General features: G+C 41.5%; 1 protein-coding gene and 1 non-coding gene across 2 annotated transcripts; one reads left to right on the forward strand and one right to left on the reverse strand.

Annotated features, from left to right (window-relative positions):
• The first annotated feature begins 633 nt into the window (after window positions 1–633).
• On the forward strand, window positions 634–18206 carry LOC134670125 (26S proteasome non-ATPase regulatory subunit 2). The gene is made up of 18 exons (XM_063527810.1): window positions 634–815; window positions 896–952; window positions 1030–1248; window positions 1490–1575; window positions 1851–2057; window positions 2922–3080; window positions 3631–3760; window positions 4076–4301; window positions 4642–4875; window positions 5508–5656; window positions 6293–6395; window positions 6925–7091; window positions 7848–7971; window positions 8659–8816; window positions 9327–9511; window positions 11421–11626; window positions 17108–17226; window positions 17952–18206. The coding sequence occupies exons 1-18, from the start codon at window positions 741–743 to the stop codon at window positions 18144–18146; spliced, it is 2799 nt and encodes a 932-aa protein (XP_063383880.1). The 5' UTR covers window positions 634–740; the 3' UTR covers window positions 18147–18206.
• Trnas-gcu (transfer RNA serine (anticodon GCU)) lies at window positions 14715–14796 on the reverse strand. The gene has a single exon. It is a non-coding gene; the product is annotated as a tRNA-Ser (tRNA).
• Window positions 18207–18484: the final 278 nt, after the last annotated feature.

The following is an 18484-nucleotide window of genomic DNA, read 5'->3' on the forward strand; positions in this document are numbered from 1 at the left end:
TTTTAATGTAAGAATGTGAAAGAGTACTTATTTACATGTTATTTACTTATTACGTAAATATTTCATTAAATCTAACTTAATCTGAATCTGAAAACGGCCCAAAAAGTATATCCTTGGCATGGAACGCCGCTCTCAACCACTCGATTTTTCCTTCATTTCTGGCCATTTTTCCAGTAATTAATATTTTACAGCAAACAAAAACACATAATTTAGTAGAGAACCGAGTATCTATGACACACGTTTTTTTTAAAATAGTGATGTCCTTCACACCTGTAGATTTCACATGTAATCGAGATTGACCGTGGTTCTTTACAACTGTAATTATTTATGTGTATTTATAAAACACCTGTAGCCGTTCACAGTGCATTACAGGTGCCTGTAGCCTGTACTCTTGTAACCTGTAACTTGTAACTTTATAAAACTGGGCCTTGGTCGTACAGTTAAATGTTAAAATTAATTAAAAATTCTAATTTGAGGTTTACGACCTTTCTATACATTTTACTATTTTACAACAAAATGAACTCGAAACTTTATAAATCTTTATGTTGGTAGCAAAAACATAGAAACTTATGTTGGTATTAATGACATATATTTCCTTTTTTATTTATACTGGCAACTCAGTCGCTTACTACCGAGCTACCGAGTAGTGACTTGTCAAAATTTCTCAAATCATCCATTCTAGACAGTCACCAAGCGAAACAAATAATATTTTACGTATTACTAAAAGATAAGTAGTGAAAATGACGGTCAAAAATAAAACTGAGGAACCAGCGAAAGAAAAAACAGAGCCAGTTGCAGCTCAAAATGAGGATTTGGTGAGAAACCGATTAGTGTATCGTCATTCTCAAAAGTGATCGTGAAGTTGGATTTAATCTAATATATCTTGTATTTTCAGTCTGAGGAAGACAAACGCCTCCAGGAGGAACTTAATATGCTTGTGGAGAAGCTTATGGTACGTGGTCTAGGTTTTAAATATACTAAATGACGAATAAACAATCATAACCTAATTCTTTTTTTTATTGTTTGCAGGGTAACGAAAAAGATTTGTATTTCCCTGCTTTGCAAATGTTGAGCAATCTTATAAGAACATCTACAACTTCCATGACATCAGTCCCTAAGCCTCTGAAGTTTTTGAGAGAGCACTACCCTGCATTGAAAGAAGTGTATGAAAAGATCAAAGATGCCAAAACTAAAAAGTTCTGTGCTGATGTGGTTTCTGTGCTGGCTATGGGAGTTAGTGGTTCTGCCGTGAGTAATATTCCTATCTGATAAGCATTACGATTTTAATAATTTCAGCCTATATATGTTCCATGCTGGGCACCCTATGTTTTGTTGGAAATATACCCAAGTGCAGTGATTGCTACTCTTATTTATATTAAGACTAAGCTTACACTGCTTGATTTTTTACCTTAAGGCAAAAATGTTTAAGGTTTTCATTTATGTTTCATTTGGTTTGCAAGGCAGGAATTAAATCATTTTTATGTTTTAGGATGCTGCTGAAAAACGAGAATGCTTAAAGTACTGTTTACTGGGTACTATGTCAAATGTTGGAGATTGGGGACATGAATATGTCAGGTAAATAAAAAACTAAAAAAGAATTTTTTTACCAGTACAGTAAATGGCCAAACAATCTGTGTTATAGTTATAGGTCACTAACAAAAATGAGTGCCTGACTAGCAGAACTGTCTCATGTATTAACAGTTTTGAAGGATTCACGCTTAGTTTCACTAGACTTATCTTGACTGGGATATGAACCATATATGAATATCGAGAGATTGAAAACAATACAAAAGGTATCCACTGTTCATATCTGTATAAGTCTAGTGTCTCATGTATTTATCTATTTTTAGACAATTGGAGGGTGAAATTGCTGAAGAGTGGAATGTGGACAACATGGACACACTTCTGCCGCTGGTGAGGGATGTGGTGTCATTTGACATGAAGCACTCTGCGGAGATCCAGGCCTGTGACCTGCTCATGGAGATTGATCGGCTAGACCTGATCACACAGCACATGGACCAGAGCAATTACCCAAGAGTCTGTCTCTACCTTATCGGGTTAGTTATGTTTCTCTTGTCTTAATATTACAGGGATTTTATCTTGTGAAGAAGTTTATTCCAACTCTCAACCCTTTTGATTATCTTTCTAAACTACATTTTGGTCTGTAACTCTATTAATATTTATATGAAATTGCTTTATTATGTATTTTACTAGCATAAACAAATCTGCTGTTATTAACAGTGAAACCTATTTTAGTTATGTATAATGTTGTTAAAATTTTATTTTCTTTAACTATGAACTTCTACATTACTGTTTTGTTACAAAGAGGTAAAATGTATTTTTTTTGAGTTATAGCAACAATGTTTTATGAGAATGTGTCCAGGAAACGTACATTGTGGGGTCAATAGTAAAGTGCCAATGTTTTTAGTAAAGAGTAGCACTTTTAGGAGCATTATACTATACCAGTGCTGTTTAGCCTAATGCTCTGTTAGCATTTACTTCCAATTTCTGATCTGTGTATTTAAAATGAATAGGCCGAATTGTGATCAGATCAAAGATGTGTTTTTTTTGGCATTTTCGGAAATATTATTAAAGTACCATTAGGTGAGCAACACTGTCAGAATGCTTCTCTACTAGATGATACTGTTTCTTTTGTATTGTGATTTAACTATTAATTATCAAAGTTAACTTGCTGTATTATTGGCATAATTTGTGTCTACTTACTACTAGGTACCTTTTAGCGGTTGCCGCTTACGCTATTATTAACGCCGCTCCAATACTATTGCGGTGCTATACTACGTAAGCGCCAGCCGCCATAAGGTACCTTTTCCGTGGCATGTCACATTTATTTCATGTTATATGGACTACTATAAATGTGCACAGATAAAGAAAATAACATCAATTGTTTGCTCATATTCCAGCTGTGCAAGTTATGTAGTTGAGCCCGAATCAACTCAAATCCTACAGGGTGTGCTGGACACATACCTGCGTTTTGGAGAGTACCCGCGGGCTCTCCTAGTGGCCATGCAACTACATGATAAGGAAAAGTGTGAGCAGGTGTTCAATGCTTGCAATGATCCGTAAGTTTTATTAATTCACTAATACACCTAGATATTGATCATTAAGATTAACTAACATGTGGAGACAAACATAATTATATATGTTTGTAGATCATTGTAGAGACAAAGCAGCTATAAGCATAGCATATTATACCAATTACTATAAGTACCTGCAATCTGTAACAATGGATCTAATCCTGCCATATTTTTTAAGTGTAATGAAACTAAACGAGTACAGCTATGTTGACTTTTATTATGTACACTAAAAGCAAAATGAGCATTTATTATGTACACTGAGTTGGAGCTGGAGCGAGGCCAGAAAAGTCGCTGAAGATAGCCAGGCGTGGCGCGAGCTTGTGAAGGCCCTTTGCACTCCTCTGGGATGCCATAGGAGAACAACAACTAAGGCGTTATTCCCACTAGTTACCACCAAGTTGTTACCAGTGGTAACTACTGGGATTTTTTTTCCCCACCTTTTACCACTGGTAACTACTGGGAAAAAAAATTCTCAGTAGTTACCACCAAACCGACTTGGTGGAAATAACCCAACTAAGTGAAATATTTTTTGTAGGTTAATAAAGAAGCAGCTTTGCTACATGCTGGCGCGTCAGTACATTCCATTGGATATTGAGGACGAAGATCTGCGTACAATCCTTCTTAACGCCCACATCAATGATCACTTCCTGAGTTTGGGCAGAGAGGTAGGTCAAATGTATATTTTTTATTTTGTTGTTTAGGATAATAGTTGAACTACCGGATTTAGAATCTGGTTAAAAGCGGCACAGCGTGCCATACTGCCCTCCTAAGCCGAATAGTGCTATCTCAAAACAAATGATTTTGATAATGGAATTCCCAGAAATAGAAACTAAAGTATAAGAAACTAAAGCATTTTTTTTTTGAGATAGCGCTCTTTAGTTTAGGAGCCTTACACCTCTTTTTTTCTTCTTTATTTAGTTATTAATTTCGTCAAATAATTAATAATAAAATCAAATAATTAATGATTCTCTTACTTACAGCTCGACATTATGGAGCCCAAAACGCCAGAAGAAGTATATAAAACTTGGCTAGAGTCGGCCGGTTCAGCTCTGCGCCCTTCTCTTCTTGCGGAGCACCCAGTGGACTCTGCCAGACAGAATCTCTCGGCTACATTTGTTAATGCCTTCGTCAACGCCGGATTTGGGCGGGATAAGTTAGTCACAACAGAGGATGGCAACAAGTGGATGTATAAGAATAAGGATCATGGTGAGTTGGGAAAAAATAGTATATGTTGGGAACTCATACAATTTGGATATGAACTACAAACCCCGTATACTTATTGTCACTGCGTCATGCCAATTTGTTTTCGGGGAAGGGCTAAGTTGTGAATTCGCTGGGCCAATATTACAGGGTTCGATGTTTCATTTTTATCGAACTGAAATTAGAACATTGTCATAGTGAAATGAAGTGGAATTTCAACGCTGATGAACGCTGTAATATTGAGCCAGCGAAATATTTTGCGACTCAAGTTAGTTGCAACAATGCGTTGTTTCGCTTCACATTTCTGGCAACATTCTTTGTCTATATATTTTTTCTCTTTTCTCAGGCATGTTGTCCGCGGCAGCCTCCCTCGGTATGATCCACTTATGGGACGTGGACGGCGGTCTCACGCCCATCGACAAGTACCTCTACACCGCCGACGAACACATCAAGGCTGGTGCTCTGCTGGCGCTTGGGTTGGTGAACTGCGGAGTCCGCAACGAGTGTGATCCCGCGCTTGCTCTGCTGTCGGACTATGTGCTGCATTCTAGCTCCAACCTCAGGATCGGGAGCGTGTTAGGTGAGAAATTAAAATTAACTTAATAACTGTAACCTCTGAAAAACATATGTTACGAGGGTGATCCTGCATTTGCCCCAATTCTTGGACTATGTTGTGCAGCATTCCATTCCATGGATTGGGAGTGTGTTAGGTTAGGATACGGTTAGGGCTACTGAGACGCAAGTACGCAACTAAAGGGCTGGTAAGTAGTTACAAAAAAAGTGTGATGAATGTTTTTGTATAGTACAGCCCAAGTCACTCAGTTAAGGATCTATTATTGTAGAGACTGACCATTTGAATATTGGGTAGAAACATCTAAAAATTTACTTACCTTAGAGCACATTATGTGTCCTGCAAACTGGTCGTATGTGAGAGATCTGTTTCAGTTTCAGTTTATTTATTGCATCCATGGTTGTTACATTGGGTGTTACATAGTAAAAGTAAGTTTCACATGGGCCCTGGTAGGGCACAGCAATAGTCTTAAATCTAAAATAATTATGCTAGGTACAGTGTAACAGTAGTGGACAGTGTAATGTAAATGCAGTGACAGTGCATCTGTAATAGTAAATGCAGGTTTAAGGAGGTCGCCGTGCTCAGAGGTCAAAATTATGACAACTATTTTCACAATTAGTATAAAATTCCTTTGCTTGTAGGTCTGGGCATCGCATACGCCGGCACCCAGCGCAAGGAAGTGCTGGAGCACCTGCTGCCCGTGCTGAGCGACACGTCCGCGCCCGCCGAGATCTGCGCGCTGGCCGCCATCTCCTGCGGGCTCATCGCCGTCGGCTCCTGCAACGGAGACGTTAGTATATTTATTTTATTTTATTTCATGGGATATTAAGACTTAAGAGCCTATCAACGTGCACACTAGCGCCACTGCTAAATAATCGTGATTATTGAAATTTAAAAAGGGGGTCGCTACGTTCTGTATTTTGTATGTAAGTACCTTTTGAGTACATCAAACTAGTTTTTATGTTGCTGGATTCGTCAATCTATGCGTCCAAAGTTAAAACGGCCGCTTTTGTTTTGAGTTCATACTTACAGCTATAGCAAAGAGAATTTAGACTAGAGGAATATTGTCAAAGTAAATTATGTAGTCAGTACATTAACTGCCATCTTTCGACACAAATTTTTAACACTATAAGAACGCCAATTGACTTTGATCCTTATATGTATTTCCACTGATATCAAAAAGTATCGCCACCTACTCAAGAGTAGGCCAAAGGTATGGCGCCATCGCTCGAAAAGATCGATTCTCGCCTGTATTAGCCTCTAGCAGCCCAGACATCAAAACTTGCCAATATAAATGCGACTTTGATTTATCAAAATAAAGATTCAAATTAGAATGGAACGGGAGACATTTTTATATGCCTCTGGGCAGCTAGAGATTATCGGAGTAGACGTAAGTATTTTGCTAAATTCAAAATTTTGTTCACAGGTGACGTGCGCTATCATCCAACGCCTCATTGATGACACGAAAGACCTTCACAGTTCTACGTACGCCAGATTTTTACATTTGGGTCTCGGATTATGTTTCTTAGGTCAGTAGATATCTGCACTGCGTTACTTAACAATCCTATTAGAGATAATTTTCTTTAAAATTCACAAAACAGTCTTTAAAATTTTAAGTTAAAGAAGTCTTTCCAACTCCACCTCTTAATTAAGAATACCTACAAGTATTGCTTAGGGAAAGTCAAATGGTTGTGTCGAATATATATCTCTTCAAAATTTGCATAAACTTTTTCAACCACTATATTAGTCCAGTTATATAAGTTAATATGATGATTATGATGTTGAATTGATCTGATTAGAGAGACTCGAGGTCGCCATAGGAACTCTGTGATAAACAACACAACCTTATTGGGTTTAGGATCGTCAGAATAGTCTGTATATCTACCGAACGGTCTGTATCTGTGTTATTATTTGTGTCACAAAGCATTTAAGTTGTGGTTGAATAAAGACTTTATCTATCTATCCGTGTGTGTGTGGAGCGCCCCAGTATCACAGTAGTATTTAGTATCACACGTGTGATAGTAGGGTGCTCCATGGGTTAAAGAAACATTGCTTCAGGCTGCAAGGAGCGCACGGAAGCAACAATGGCCGCGTTGGAAGTCCTCCCGGAGCCCCAGCAGTCGCTCTGCCAGACGACCCTGTCCATGTGCGCGTACGCGGGCACCGGCGACGTGCTCGTCGTGCAACAGATGCTCCACATCTGCTCCAAGCACTACGACACCGATGTCAGTATACAAACATTGCTTTGCTGTAAAGCAGGGCCGTCTTAGGTTAGGGCTAGTTGCACCAACCACATTTCCCAGACTGATCAACGTCAGCCGGCGCGCCCCAGCGCTTTACTATGAAACTTTCCATACATAAATTTGGCGAACTCTTTAACGATACGAACAGTTTGATGCAACCGACCCTTAAACTATGCTGGGCACATAAGAATTTGGGGGAAAGTAAAGAAAGAGAATTCTAACATTTTTCTACTATGATATGATCTTCTATTTATTGTGGGGTAATCAAATTTACTGTTACTGTCTGTCCTTCGGGGCCCCCTGAGGATGGGGGCCCTGGACACGGGCCTCGTGTGCCCTTATGGGAAAGACGGTACTAGCTGTAAGGGTGCCATCTTGGCTAAGGAACCCTAAAAAGGGATGCTCAAATTCAAAATGGCGGCGGCTTTTAATCATTTAACATGTGATAGACCGTCAGTTTTTTCATAGGTTTCCCTAAAAAAAAAGTTCGAACTGCATAAATTCGTCATGCACTATGCTATTTTAAGTTGAACGAAATAACTAGACAAAAGAATACATATTTGTAACCAATAATATGCCAGGTGAAGTAGTAGATAGCATAGTAATAGATTGGCAAATGTTTTTCAACCTGATTTCCACATAATTATTGTACGACACAGTATAGCGCCATGTACTTCAACTAACAAAAATCCTGGGTTATGATCTAAACTGATATTCATATTCTATGTTTTATCGCAGAATGAACAGTCATCCACCGAAGATACCGCGTTCAAGAAGACGGACAAAAAAGAGGCCAAGGAATCCAGCAGCTCTGGCGCGAGCTCCTCGGGCGCCGGCAGCTCGAAGGAGGACAAGAACAAAAGTACGTGGTTTCTTTTGACGTTGATTATAGGTGGACCTTAATATTACAATGCAATATGGTCTAGAATAAGTCACTCAAGTATGTAGCACGAAGGAAGATAAGAATTAAAGTGTTTTGCTTTCACATAGCCATCTTCTTCTTCCTTGCGTTGTCCCGGCATTTTACCACGGCTCATGGGAGAGCCTGGGGTCCGCTTGACAACGAATCCCTAGAATTGACGTAGGCACTAGTTTTTACGAAAGCAACTGCCATCTGACCTTCCAACCCAGAGAAGAAACTAAGCCTTATTGGGATTAGTCCGGTTTCCTCACGATGTTTTCCTTCACCAAAAAACGACGGGTAAATATCAAATGATATTTCGTACATAAGTTCCGAAAAACTCATTGGTACGAGCCAGGGTTTGAACCCGCGACTTCCGGATTGCAAGTCGTACGCTCTCACCGCTAGGCCACCAGCGCTCTTCACATTAGCCATCTTGATCCTTAATACAATAAGGTCAATAATTAATAACTCACTCACGTATCTTGTTTTGTTGCTGAACTCTCTTGATATAAAATAAAATTTATAATAATTTCTTAATAATTAATCCTATGAAACTGTTACTTACTAATAGGCTGTCATATTAGCTCAATGAAACAAATGAAAAAATAGTCAACTTCAATACTTAATAATTTGTAATGTTTTTAGGCAAGTCAAAGGACAGCAAGAGCAAAGAGAAGGACAAGGAAAAGGAGGCCAACAAGGAGCTCGCGGCCGTGCAGGCCGTCGCCACGCTCGGCGTCGCCGTCATCGCCCTCGCCGAGGAGACCGGCGCTGAGATGTGCACGCGTATCTTCGGACAGCTGGTAACTATAACACCTGTCTACTCCATCTATCATTTAGCCATAAAAACAGGGAGCTCGGTGTGAGGAGACTGAACTCGAGGAAGTTGAACTGTTTCCGACCCCAGTCTCCTCCCCAAGCTCCATTGAGCTTAAGCAGCTGTTAGCATTCTCACACTATTCCTTCACTAGTCTTAGGTTGGGCACTAGTTATACTGCCGGCGAGAACTTGTTCGTCATTCTGAGTATCCAATAGCTGCCAAAAGTGGCATATTGCTTTCAAACTATGTACTGTTCTTGTGACGAAACAAAATTATCTTATATTCTAACTAACGATCCGCCCCAGCTTCGCACGGGTTAACAAATTATACACCTAAACCTTACTCAAAAGTCACTATATTGATAGGTGAAAATCGCATGAAAAGCCTTTCAGTAGTTTTTGAGCTTATTGTGAACAAACAGACAGACGCGGCGGAGGAGTTTGTTTTATAAGGTGTAGTGATGAAGTAAGTCTCACTCTATGTTTACTCCTAGGGTCGTTACGGCGAGCCGGCAGTCCGTCGCGCGGTGCCACTAGCCATCGCGCTGTGCTCCATCTCCAACCCGCAGCTGTCCGTGATCGACGTGCTCAACAAGTACTCGCACGACTCCGACAACGACGTCGCCTACAACGCCATCTTCGCTATGGGACTCGTGGGGGCCGGCACTAACAATGCTAGGTGAGTGTTCTTACTGTGACTCCTTCCATGGTCTCTACAGCGAGCCATCGCGCTGTGCTCCATCTCCAACCCGCAGCTGTCCGTGATCGACGTGCTCAACAAGTACTCGCACGACTCTGACAACGACGTCGCCTACAACGCCATCTTCGCTATGGGAGTCGTGGGCGCCGGCACTAACAATGCTAGGTGAGTGTTCTTACAGTTTCACGATAAAAAAAATTGTGAAGCATCTAAGAAACGCTCACTTTCAATATGTTCAGTCGGGTCGTATCATATCCCAAACTGAACGTCAAGCTTCAAGCAACCACTCGCTCTACCACAAGCTCAGTCCTTTCACAAGTGGTTTCGTTTCTCTCTTCCATTGAACATAATGAATGAAATTTTTTATTTCAGGCAACTAGTGGCCCATACATAAATACCTTACTTAACACTAGCATACATATTATAAAAAAAAGTATTTATAACCCTGCAGCTTCGAGCAACACGGAAGGGAGGCGGCATTCGCACTATTTCCCCTCTGCCGAGGTACAAGATTAGCGCGTGAAAATAATCTAGCGCGGGTAATAAAACTAGTTGCAATTGGATTTTTCACTAGACCGAGTCCAGACGCGCGCGTGAACACTGCTGCACAAAAATGCCTGTTTGCTCGGTTTTTTGTTATAAAAAGAGGTCGGGGACATCAAATTTACAAAAAGAAAGTGTTACATTTCACATGTAATTTTTTTTTTACATATCATACGTTAAATTACATTTAAATACAATTATTATATTTTAGTCTCAAGTAATTGTTGGATTTATCGATTTTGCTCGCTCAGTACAAATTGCGGATCGGTCGAGCGACAAATCCGACTTCTCATCTCTCAGAATACAATGACATACTTCAACGAAAATGTGTTAGTGTGCGTGTTGTGACACTAGTCACTCGTCCGTACATTAAAAGAGATCGAGGTTTGCAAGATTTGTCTTTGACGTGTGTCATTTTCTATGTATTTGTGTCGTCATTACAGATTGGATTTTGTATGTAAGTGTGTGAGAAATGCGACTGTGTGCACCTTTCCCCCCGCGAAAAATGGCAGAAAGATTTGTACGGCGAGATATCGCTTGGGCCCCTCCCTTCCGACGTGTCGGAAGCCGGTGTTGCTCGAAGCCCTGCAGTGTCTGGGAGCCGGCCGCGGAACCGCCGAAATTTGACATCCTTTGGCAAAAACTCCTCCTTGGTCTTGGCACAGAATAATTAATAGTACTACCGTATAGTCCGTAGTTTTGTAACTGAGCCCGAGCTAATCCTATTGTCTATTGTTAAGTAAAACCGCTCGTGCCACGTGCCACAACCACCTGCATAAAAACCTGCGTAATTCGGTTACTGAGTGCCGGCGAGTCGAACACTACAGAACCAGTCTAAAATGTGTCATCGAGATGCGTAACAAAGGCGCGTTATCGGAGAGCGCACCTACACTGGTTTTTTGAGCGTTGGACTAGCCCGCGCTCAGGTGCCAAATAGAATGAGTATGACCTTTTTTTGCAGGTAAGTAGCACGTGCGGTTTTACTTAACAATAGACAATAGGATTAGCCGCCGGGCTCAGTTACGAATCTACGGACTATACAGAAAGGAAACTTCCTACAAAACCGAAGTTTGACAGCGGTTCAGGGTCGAATCATGCTGTCCCTTTCTAATATATGGCACTATCCCTTTCGGCTATTTAGGGTTGTCAAAAATTAAGTGATTATCTTATCTGTGGTTCTGCACGCAAAAGGAAGTCGAGTGGTGCCAACCCTAATAATTGCTCGGAGCAATGCTGAGCCGAGTTTGACCAAAGTCAGGAGTTTCACACCCCTGGTCTTGGCAAGTGTTCGAATTTGTGTTCTTGTTCTTGGCTGGTTATAATGTTAAAATGGTGTGTGGTGCAGGTTGGCGACGATGCTGCGCGCGCTGGCGCTGTACCACGGCAAGTCGCCGGTGCACCTGTTCATGGTGCGGCTGGCGCAGGGGCTGTGCCACGCCGGCAAGGGCACCGTCACGCTGTGCCCCGCGCACGCCGACCGCCGCCTCGTCAACCAGCCCGCGCTCGCCGGCCTGCTCGTCGTGCTCACTGCCTTCCTCGACTGCAAGAACAGTGCGTATACCAACACTACCCACTACTAGTGGCTCTGTCACCTGCTCATGGTGCGGCTGGCGCAGGGGCTGTGCCACGCCGGCAAGGGCACCGTCACGCTGTGCCCCGCGCACGCCGACCGCCGCCTCGTCAACCAGCCCGCGCTCGCCGGCCTGCTCGTCGTGCTCACCGCCTTCCTCGACTGCAAGAACAGTGCGTATACCAACACTACCCACTACTAGTGGCTCTGTCACCTGCTCATGGTGCGGCTGGCGCAGGGGCTGTGCCACGCCGGCAAGGGCACCGTCACGCTGTGCCCCGCGCACGCCGACCGCCGCCTCGTCAACCAGCCCGCGCTCGCCGGCCTGCTCGTCGTGCTCACCGCCTTCCTCGACTGCAAGAACAGTGCGTATACCAACACTACCCACTACTAGTAAACTTAAAAAATATTTTCTCCAATATGCTCGGAAAAAATCACCTTACTGTAGCGAAAATAGTACGGGAAGTTCTTCGTTAATGTCAAACTCTAATTAAAAAACAACAAACTATCGCTGTCCTGTTCTAGCGGACGGGAAGTAAAAAAACACTACTGTAATAACTTATTACTGTAGTGTTTTTTACTTTTTAATAATAAAAAACGCAAACAGCCAATTATTATTGCCGCGAGCCGCTTCTACACGACCCGATCAGCTAACATTTCACGTGTATGATCGTGCGAATACTGCTTAATAAAATCAAAGATTATATTTATATTTTTTTTAAATCTCATCCGTGTTCATAAAGCTTATATAGTTTGTCAAAGGACTTTCTCATTTCAAACATAGACAGAGAGAATCATACTATCTTTGTCTTACACTAGTACTAGCACCCAAAAGAAAAGGATGGGTATAGTTTTCCTGGTTCTTACTGACTGAAAAGTTGGTTTGACCAACTATATTGCACAATTATAATTAATGAACGAATATTGCATGGTACTGAATGGCAGAATAAGTGTGTGCCTTAATTAAAGAGGGAAATTGTTTTTGACATTTTGGATGTGAAGGTTTGATTTGAGTGATGCTTGATGCTTAAATAATAATTATTTTAGCTTATTTCCTCGCATGTTTGGAGAAAAGCACTATATATGCCTCGGCAGGAATCGCAATTCGTGGATTCGTCTTCTTTGTCGGACTCCGCTTCGCGTCGTCCGACAAAATCGAAGCTCATCCACGAATTGCCCTTTCCCGGCCTCTGCAATAATGTACTATTTCTTTATTGAGTCATTATCACAGCGTACTTACTATCTTAAGGGCTCATTTAGACGATGCGAGTTTCATTACATTGCGGTTTTTAATCGGTCGGTCGAATTGGACGTAACCATCAGTCCGCAATGTAACTAAAATCGCATGCGAGTTAGCGCGCCGTCTAAATCAGCCCTAAGTGACTTAAGCGAGCGAGCGAGTGTGAGTGGCGTGTCTTAAGTGCCATAAACCCTAATGGCACTTAAGTCCTTTATGCGTATGTCCATCATTTTGAACATTTTCCAAAAAACGAAACGACATAATAATTATATCTAACTACTGAACCTGCTCACAAAATTTCACGAGAATCGGTTGAGAATTGCGACCTGTGGAGGAGAACATTCAGACATACGAAAGCAGTTTGCCCGAGTCAAAACGGAGACCTTCGCTAACGCTTCGATCAATAACATACATTACAATATAAACACCTGAAGCGATTACAGCACTGCTGCATAGATGCATTCTAAGTTCAAAACGACTGATACACATGGTATCTCGAGTACCATTGGGTAAGCAAGGGTAGTGTCAGTAATTCTAGGACTCTGGCTGGGTGATGTTTCTGTGAAATCGTAGACGCCAGCGGCCGCCAATGCCGATCTCTAAGATTAAATACTGCTTGTTCTATTCTACGCCAAACAAATAAGTGTTCGCCGAAAACAGCAAACCTTACGGTGCAGATAAAGCATTAAAATTATCGCGGATCTATTATAGGGTTTCTGCTCGAGAATTCCCGAGGCGAGAAATCTCGAGAAATTTGTCCTAAGTCGAGACGGGAAAAATATATTCAATGCCTCGAGAACTCGAGAAATAAATCTCTACTGAAAAGTAAAATAAAACACGCGTATAACACATGATGTGTCTATGATGTATTTGTTTAGGTAGTTAAATAAATATGAACAATGTTTTTCTTACATTTTCAGGTAGGGTAGGAACCTACTTAAAACATTTATTACCATCCAAATAAAAAACTACCGTGATCCGTCCCCTGTCGTTCTAGCTTTAACCGATCTTCATGTTTTGAAACTTTTGAACTACATATTCATGACATTCATGTAGTGTCTTTTTTATTGAGAAACGCTTTAAAAAAAATATTACGAATTATAGGACCATGTAATAAGTGTAATAACAAATATTACAAAACTAAATTACTATTGATAAATCAAATAATCCCGATATATTCCTATTAGCAAAATATTACAATTTTAGCAGCTTTATTGTTACGTTGAATAAGTACGAGTAATTAATATTACGTAGTAAAAATTCTGTTAAAAGTTGTGTCACATCGAGTTTTTTAATACAAAATTTATTGACTTGAATATTGCTGCCTGATAAAATACCATATTGTGGTTTGTTTACATTTTGTTGAATACCTAAAGAAATACACTATAGCATAACACATCGCCGGTGCGCACGCGTGCACCTATAGTTTTTTTTTGTTGTTGTATTTTTGATTATTAAGTGCAATTTATGGTGACTTAAAATGTACCATATGTTTTATTATTGATCTCACCTACGATTCCTATGAGTTTGATTTGTAAAAAAGCAAAAAAAAAACAAATAACATGGTGTCTTTTGGAGCTTTCAAAATTTCTCGAGATACTCGAGAAACTCGAGAAATCTTGGTCGAGAATTCCCGTGCCTCGAGAAATTAAAAAGGTCGAGAAACCAGAAACCCTAATCTATTACGAGTACATTGCGAAAATGATGTAGCAAGTTAAGAAAATTATACAAATAAGAATTTAATTTCAATGTATTTTAATAAAAATGGAGAGGTAGACATAGTTTCCATACAAATCTGCCCATCCTCCTTTGATTTTAACAAAATTTATCGACGAGGATGGGATTCGAACCCACGCGTGCAGAGCACATTGGATTAGCAGTCCAACGCCTTAACCACTCGGCCACCTCGTCATATGATATTACGGTGAAATTAAACACCACTTAAAATTCGTACGTGATTTTAAACCTATAAAAGGTATAGTGCTGATGCATGATAATAGATAGTCAATTAGACACGTACTATATTCAGAAATAACTAACAAATACACTCGGCGTCACGGAAATCGCACACCCAGTCACCCACCGATTTTTGTTTTAAGCGAATATAGCTCTTATCATATGTATTATACCCTCACAATATATACATCATTTAAAAGCACAATTAATAAGCATTAAAACATGAGTAAAGCATTTTTGGGAAAAATAATAATAATCACGAAATTACGGCGTTCTGAAAGAACACCTACAATACGCGTTGTAAGGGTCGCTAGTTGCGTTACCTTGGATAGGTTTAAAAGGGGGGGGTAAAAGTGGAATATGGGTCATTCGGTATCCAGAGTTCACAGAGGTCACACCGGAACAGCAGGAGAAAGAAAACACCCCAAGAAAATGGATACCACGGAAGCAGAAGCAGCTCAAGCAGTAGCCCTGGTGGAATCAGGAATGACGCAGTCTGCGGTTGCTCGGCAACTCAACATAAGCCGTTTCCGAGTTCTCCGAGCAGTTCATCGATTCCAGAGGACTAGAAGCTTCACCAGGAAGCCTGGATCCGGAGGACAACGCTGCACTTCCGAAAGAGACGACCGCTTTATTGTGTCGACGTCTTTGCGGAACCGTTTCTCCAACGCTGTCCAGCTGCAGCAGCAGCTGCAAGCAGTTCGGAGAACGGTGGTGAGTGTCTCTACAGTAAGAAGAAGGTTGCGGGAGAAGAAGATCATGCCCCATAGAGCGGCTACGGGTCCCAAATTGACGGCAGAGCATCGGCGAGTCAGACGTGAGTTTGCTCGCGAACACAAGGATTGGACGGTCGACCAATGGAAGGCTGTCCTCTTCTCCGATGAGACCAGGGTGTGCCTGTTCTGCAACGATAGGCGCAGAAAAGTGTACAGGAGGCAAGGGGAACGTTATTCACAGGCCTGTCTTGAAGAAACCGTCGGATACGGAGGAGGGTCCTGCATGTTCTGGGGTGGCATTTCCCTCGCCGGCAAAACCGAGCTCGTTTGTGTTTCCCGCACTGGTGGTGGTCGAGGCCAGGGATCCATGACTGCTCATCGGTACATCACAGAGATCCTGGAGGACCATGTGGTTCCATACGCCGAATTTGTCGGTCCTGGATTCACATTCATGCAGGATAACGCCCGCTCCCACACAGCGTTGATTGTTCGGGACTACCTTGATCAGGTTGGGATCACCGTCATGCAGTGGCCAGCAAGGAGTCCGGACCTGAATCCCATAGAGCACCTTTGGGATCAGCTAAAACGGAAGGTGCGGTCACGTAATCCTGCACCTGCGACCCTGGAACAGCTTCGAGATGCCGTCATTGAAGAGTGGGATGCTATTCCTCAAGAATACTACGTGTCTCTCGTGAGGTCCATGGAGGCAGTCATTAAGGCCAGAGGAGGCAACACTAGGTTTTAAGTTTAGTTTTAGGCATTTGTATTCCGATATTTGTTGATTTTATTGTGTTTTAATTTGTTGATTTTTTTGCATGAATATACGATTTTTATTTCTTATTAAAAAAAGGTGCCTTTTTTTTACTCTTTAGTAACTATTGCATTGTTTTTAAATGAAGGGTTAAATTCTCTTTAAAATGATCCCACACACTCATACTTTACCTTCAACAACATAAGGTTTATAACGGCTTGAAACAAAAATCCGTGGGTGTGCGATTTCCGTGACGCCGAGTGTATATCGTTCCTACTTTAGTATTTTATTTATGTATGATAGGATCCATTTTGTTTTTGATTAACCTCCAAGGAACCTTGGCAACCCCTGTGCTAGTTGCACACTTTCTATAGCTCGAAAGTCATCGGAACTCAAGAGCTTATGCATAAACTGTAGTTTTGACTTGTCATTATTGTCATCATAGTATCAACATTATAGGAAACACTTTTTGAATCACCGAGAGTCCGTCTAATAAGCTAACTCTTTGACAAAGTGTTGAAGTGAATAGTGAATTTGACTTTATGATGAAGTTAGCTTGGACTGACTCTTATCTTAGTTTCATAATTACACTTCTATAGCAGCCAACAATAGCCGTTAACAGATCCGCGTCATTTCCTCTGCTCGGGCAATTGGACGTAGTTTAGCGTATCCATCCTCTAAAATGTGTCATTTAAATGAACGACTTTTCCGTATGACAGAAAGTTCAAATTTCACTAACAGATTTTTGTGGATTGGAACCCTAAACTACGTCCAATTCATCTACCTTGTTACGTTCCAGTAATCCTCGGCAAGTCGCATTACCTGCTGTACGTGCTGGCGACGGCGATGCAGCCGCGCTGGCTGGTCACACTCGACGAGAACCTGCAGCCTCTCAACGTCACCGTCCGCGTCGGACAGGTATGTACAAGATAAACAGGCTTGCTTCCGCAAGGGGAGCCACATTAGCTCTTCTAAATTTATATATTTACTATGACCTCTTTACAAAAAATAAGCTGCGTAGCTGATTGTACTCGTACAGTAGTTAAAGAGATGATGACGACTGTATCGCTAATTAAACAAATAATTCAGAAGTTCTTGATGTGCAAATTTCTTTCATCTTGTAAGTGTAACCTTCTGTTGAAGGATTATATCTATGTTTGTGTGATTTAACATCAGATAGAGTCGGACAAAAAAAAGTCTGCAGCGGATTTGATAGCTCACGCAGTGCGTTATTTATAAATACGTCATAATTTCATAGTAGTTCGACGTTTAATGTAACATATGCACTGCGTGTGCTATCAAATCCGTTGCAGACTTTTCTTGGTCTGACTCTTTGCATTCCGCCATCGCCAGTGCGCGTGTCGCGGAATAGACAAGTCTTTCCAATGTTTGTATTCCTAGAACAATTACTAAGCGCCACTCGCACCATTCACTAACCCGGGATTAACTGGTTAAACCTGGAGTTGCCATGGTTACCAGTACAATTTGACTGGGTTAACGGTTTAATCGGTCAACCCCAAATTAGTGGGATGGTGCAAGTGGCGTTAAGAGATACATTTTTATTATGGATAATGTGACTGCGCGAAGACGAATCGCGATTACCCTCTACTTACATGCTCAAACGTTATCATTGTTGGTCGCAGGCGGTAGACGTGATCGGCAAGGCGGGCACCCCGAAGACCATCGCGGGCTCGCACACGCACACGACGCCCGTGCTGCTGTCGTTCGGCGAGCGCGCCGAGCTCGCCACCGACGAGTACGTGCCGCTCTCGCCCGTCATGGAGGGCTTCGTCATACTCAAGAAGAACGAGGACAGCGTCATGGCGAGCGTCCAGTAGACTTACTAATCTTACAATTATAGTCGCAATAACTGTATTATCTAATTCAATTTTTAAATAAAATGTGTCGTAAAAATTGTTGTTTTATATTAATGGGGGAGGGGGGATAGGGGTGTTATAAAATTTATCTGCGTGCCCGATTGGGGTTCTAGCTGGCTACCTAGCAAGGGAAACTGTTTTGAGTGTGCTATTTAAACCTTTATAAGGCAGAGGGAATATATTTCCCACCTGGTTTTGAACTTTATTTCATAGTGATAGGATTCAATTTTGTATAATTCCTGACACCCTTATGCCTTATAAAGGGTTAAATCACACTGTTGCCTGTTGAGATGGTTTCA

This window comes from Cydia fagiglandana, chromosome 13 (genome assembly GCF_963556715.1).
Source record: "Cydia fagiglandana chromosome 13, ilCydFagi1.1, whole genome shotgun sequence".
NCBI classification, from domain to species: domain Eukaryota; kingdom Metazoa; phylum Arthropoda; class Insecta; order Lepidoptera; family Tortricidae; genus Cydia; species Cydia fagiglandana.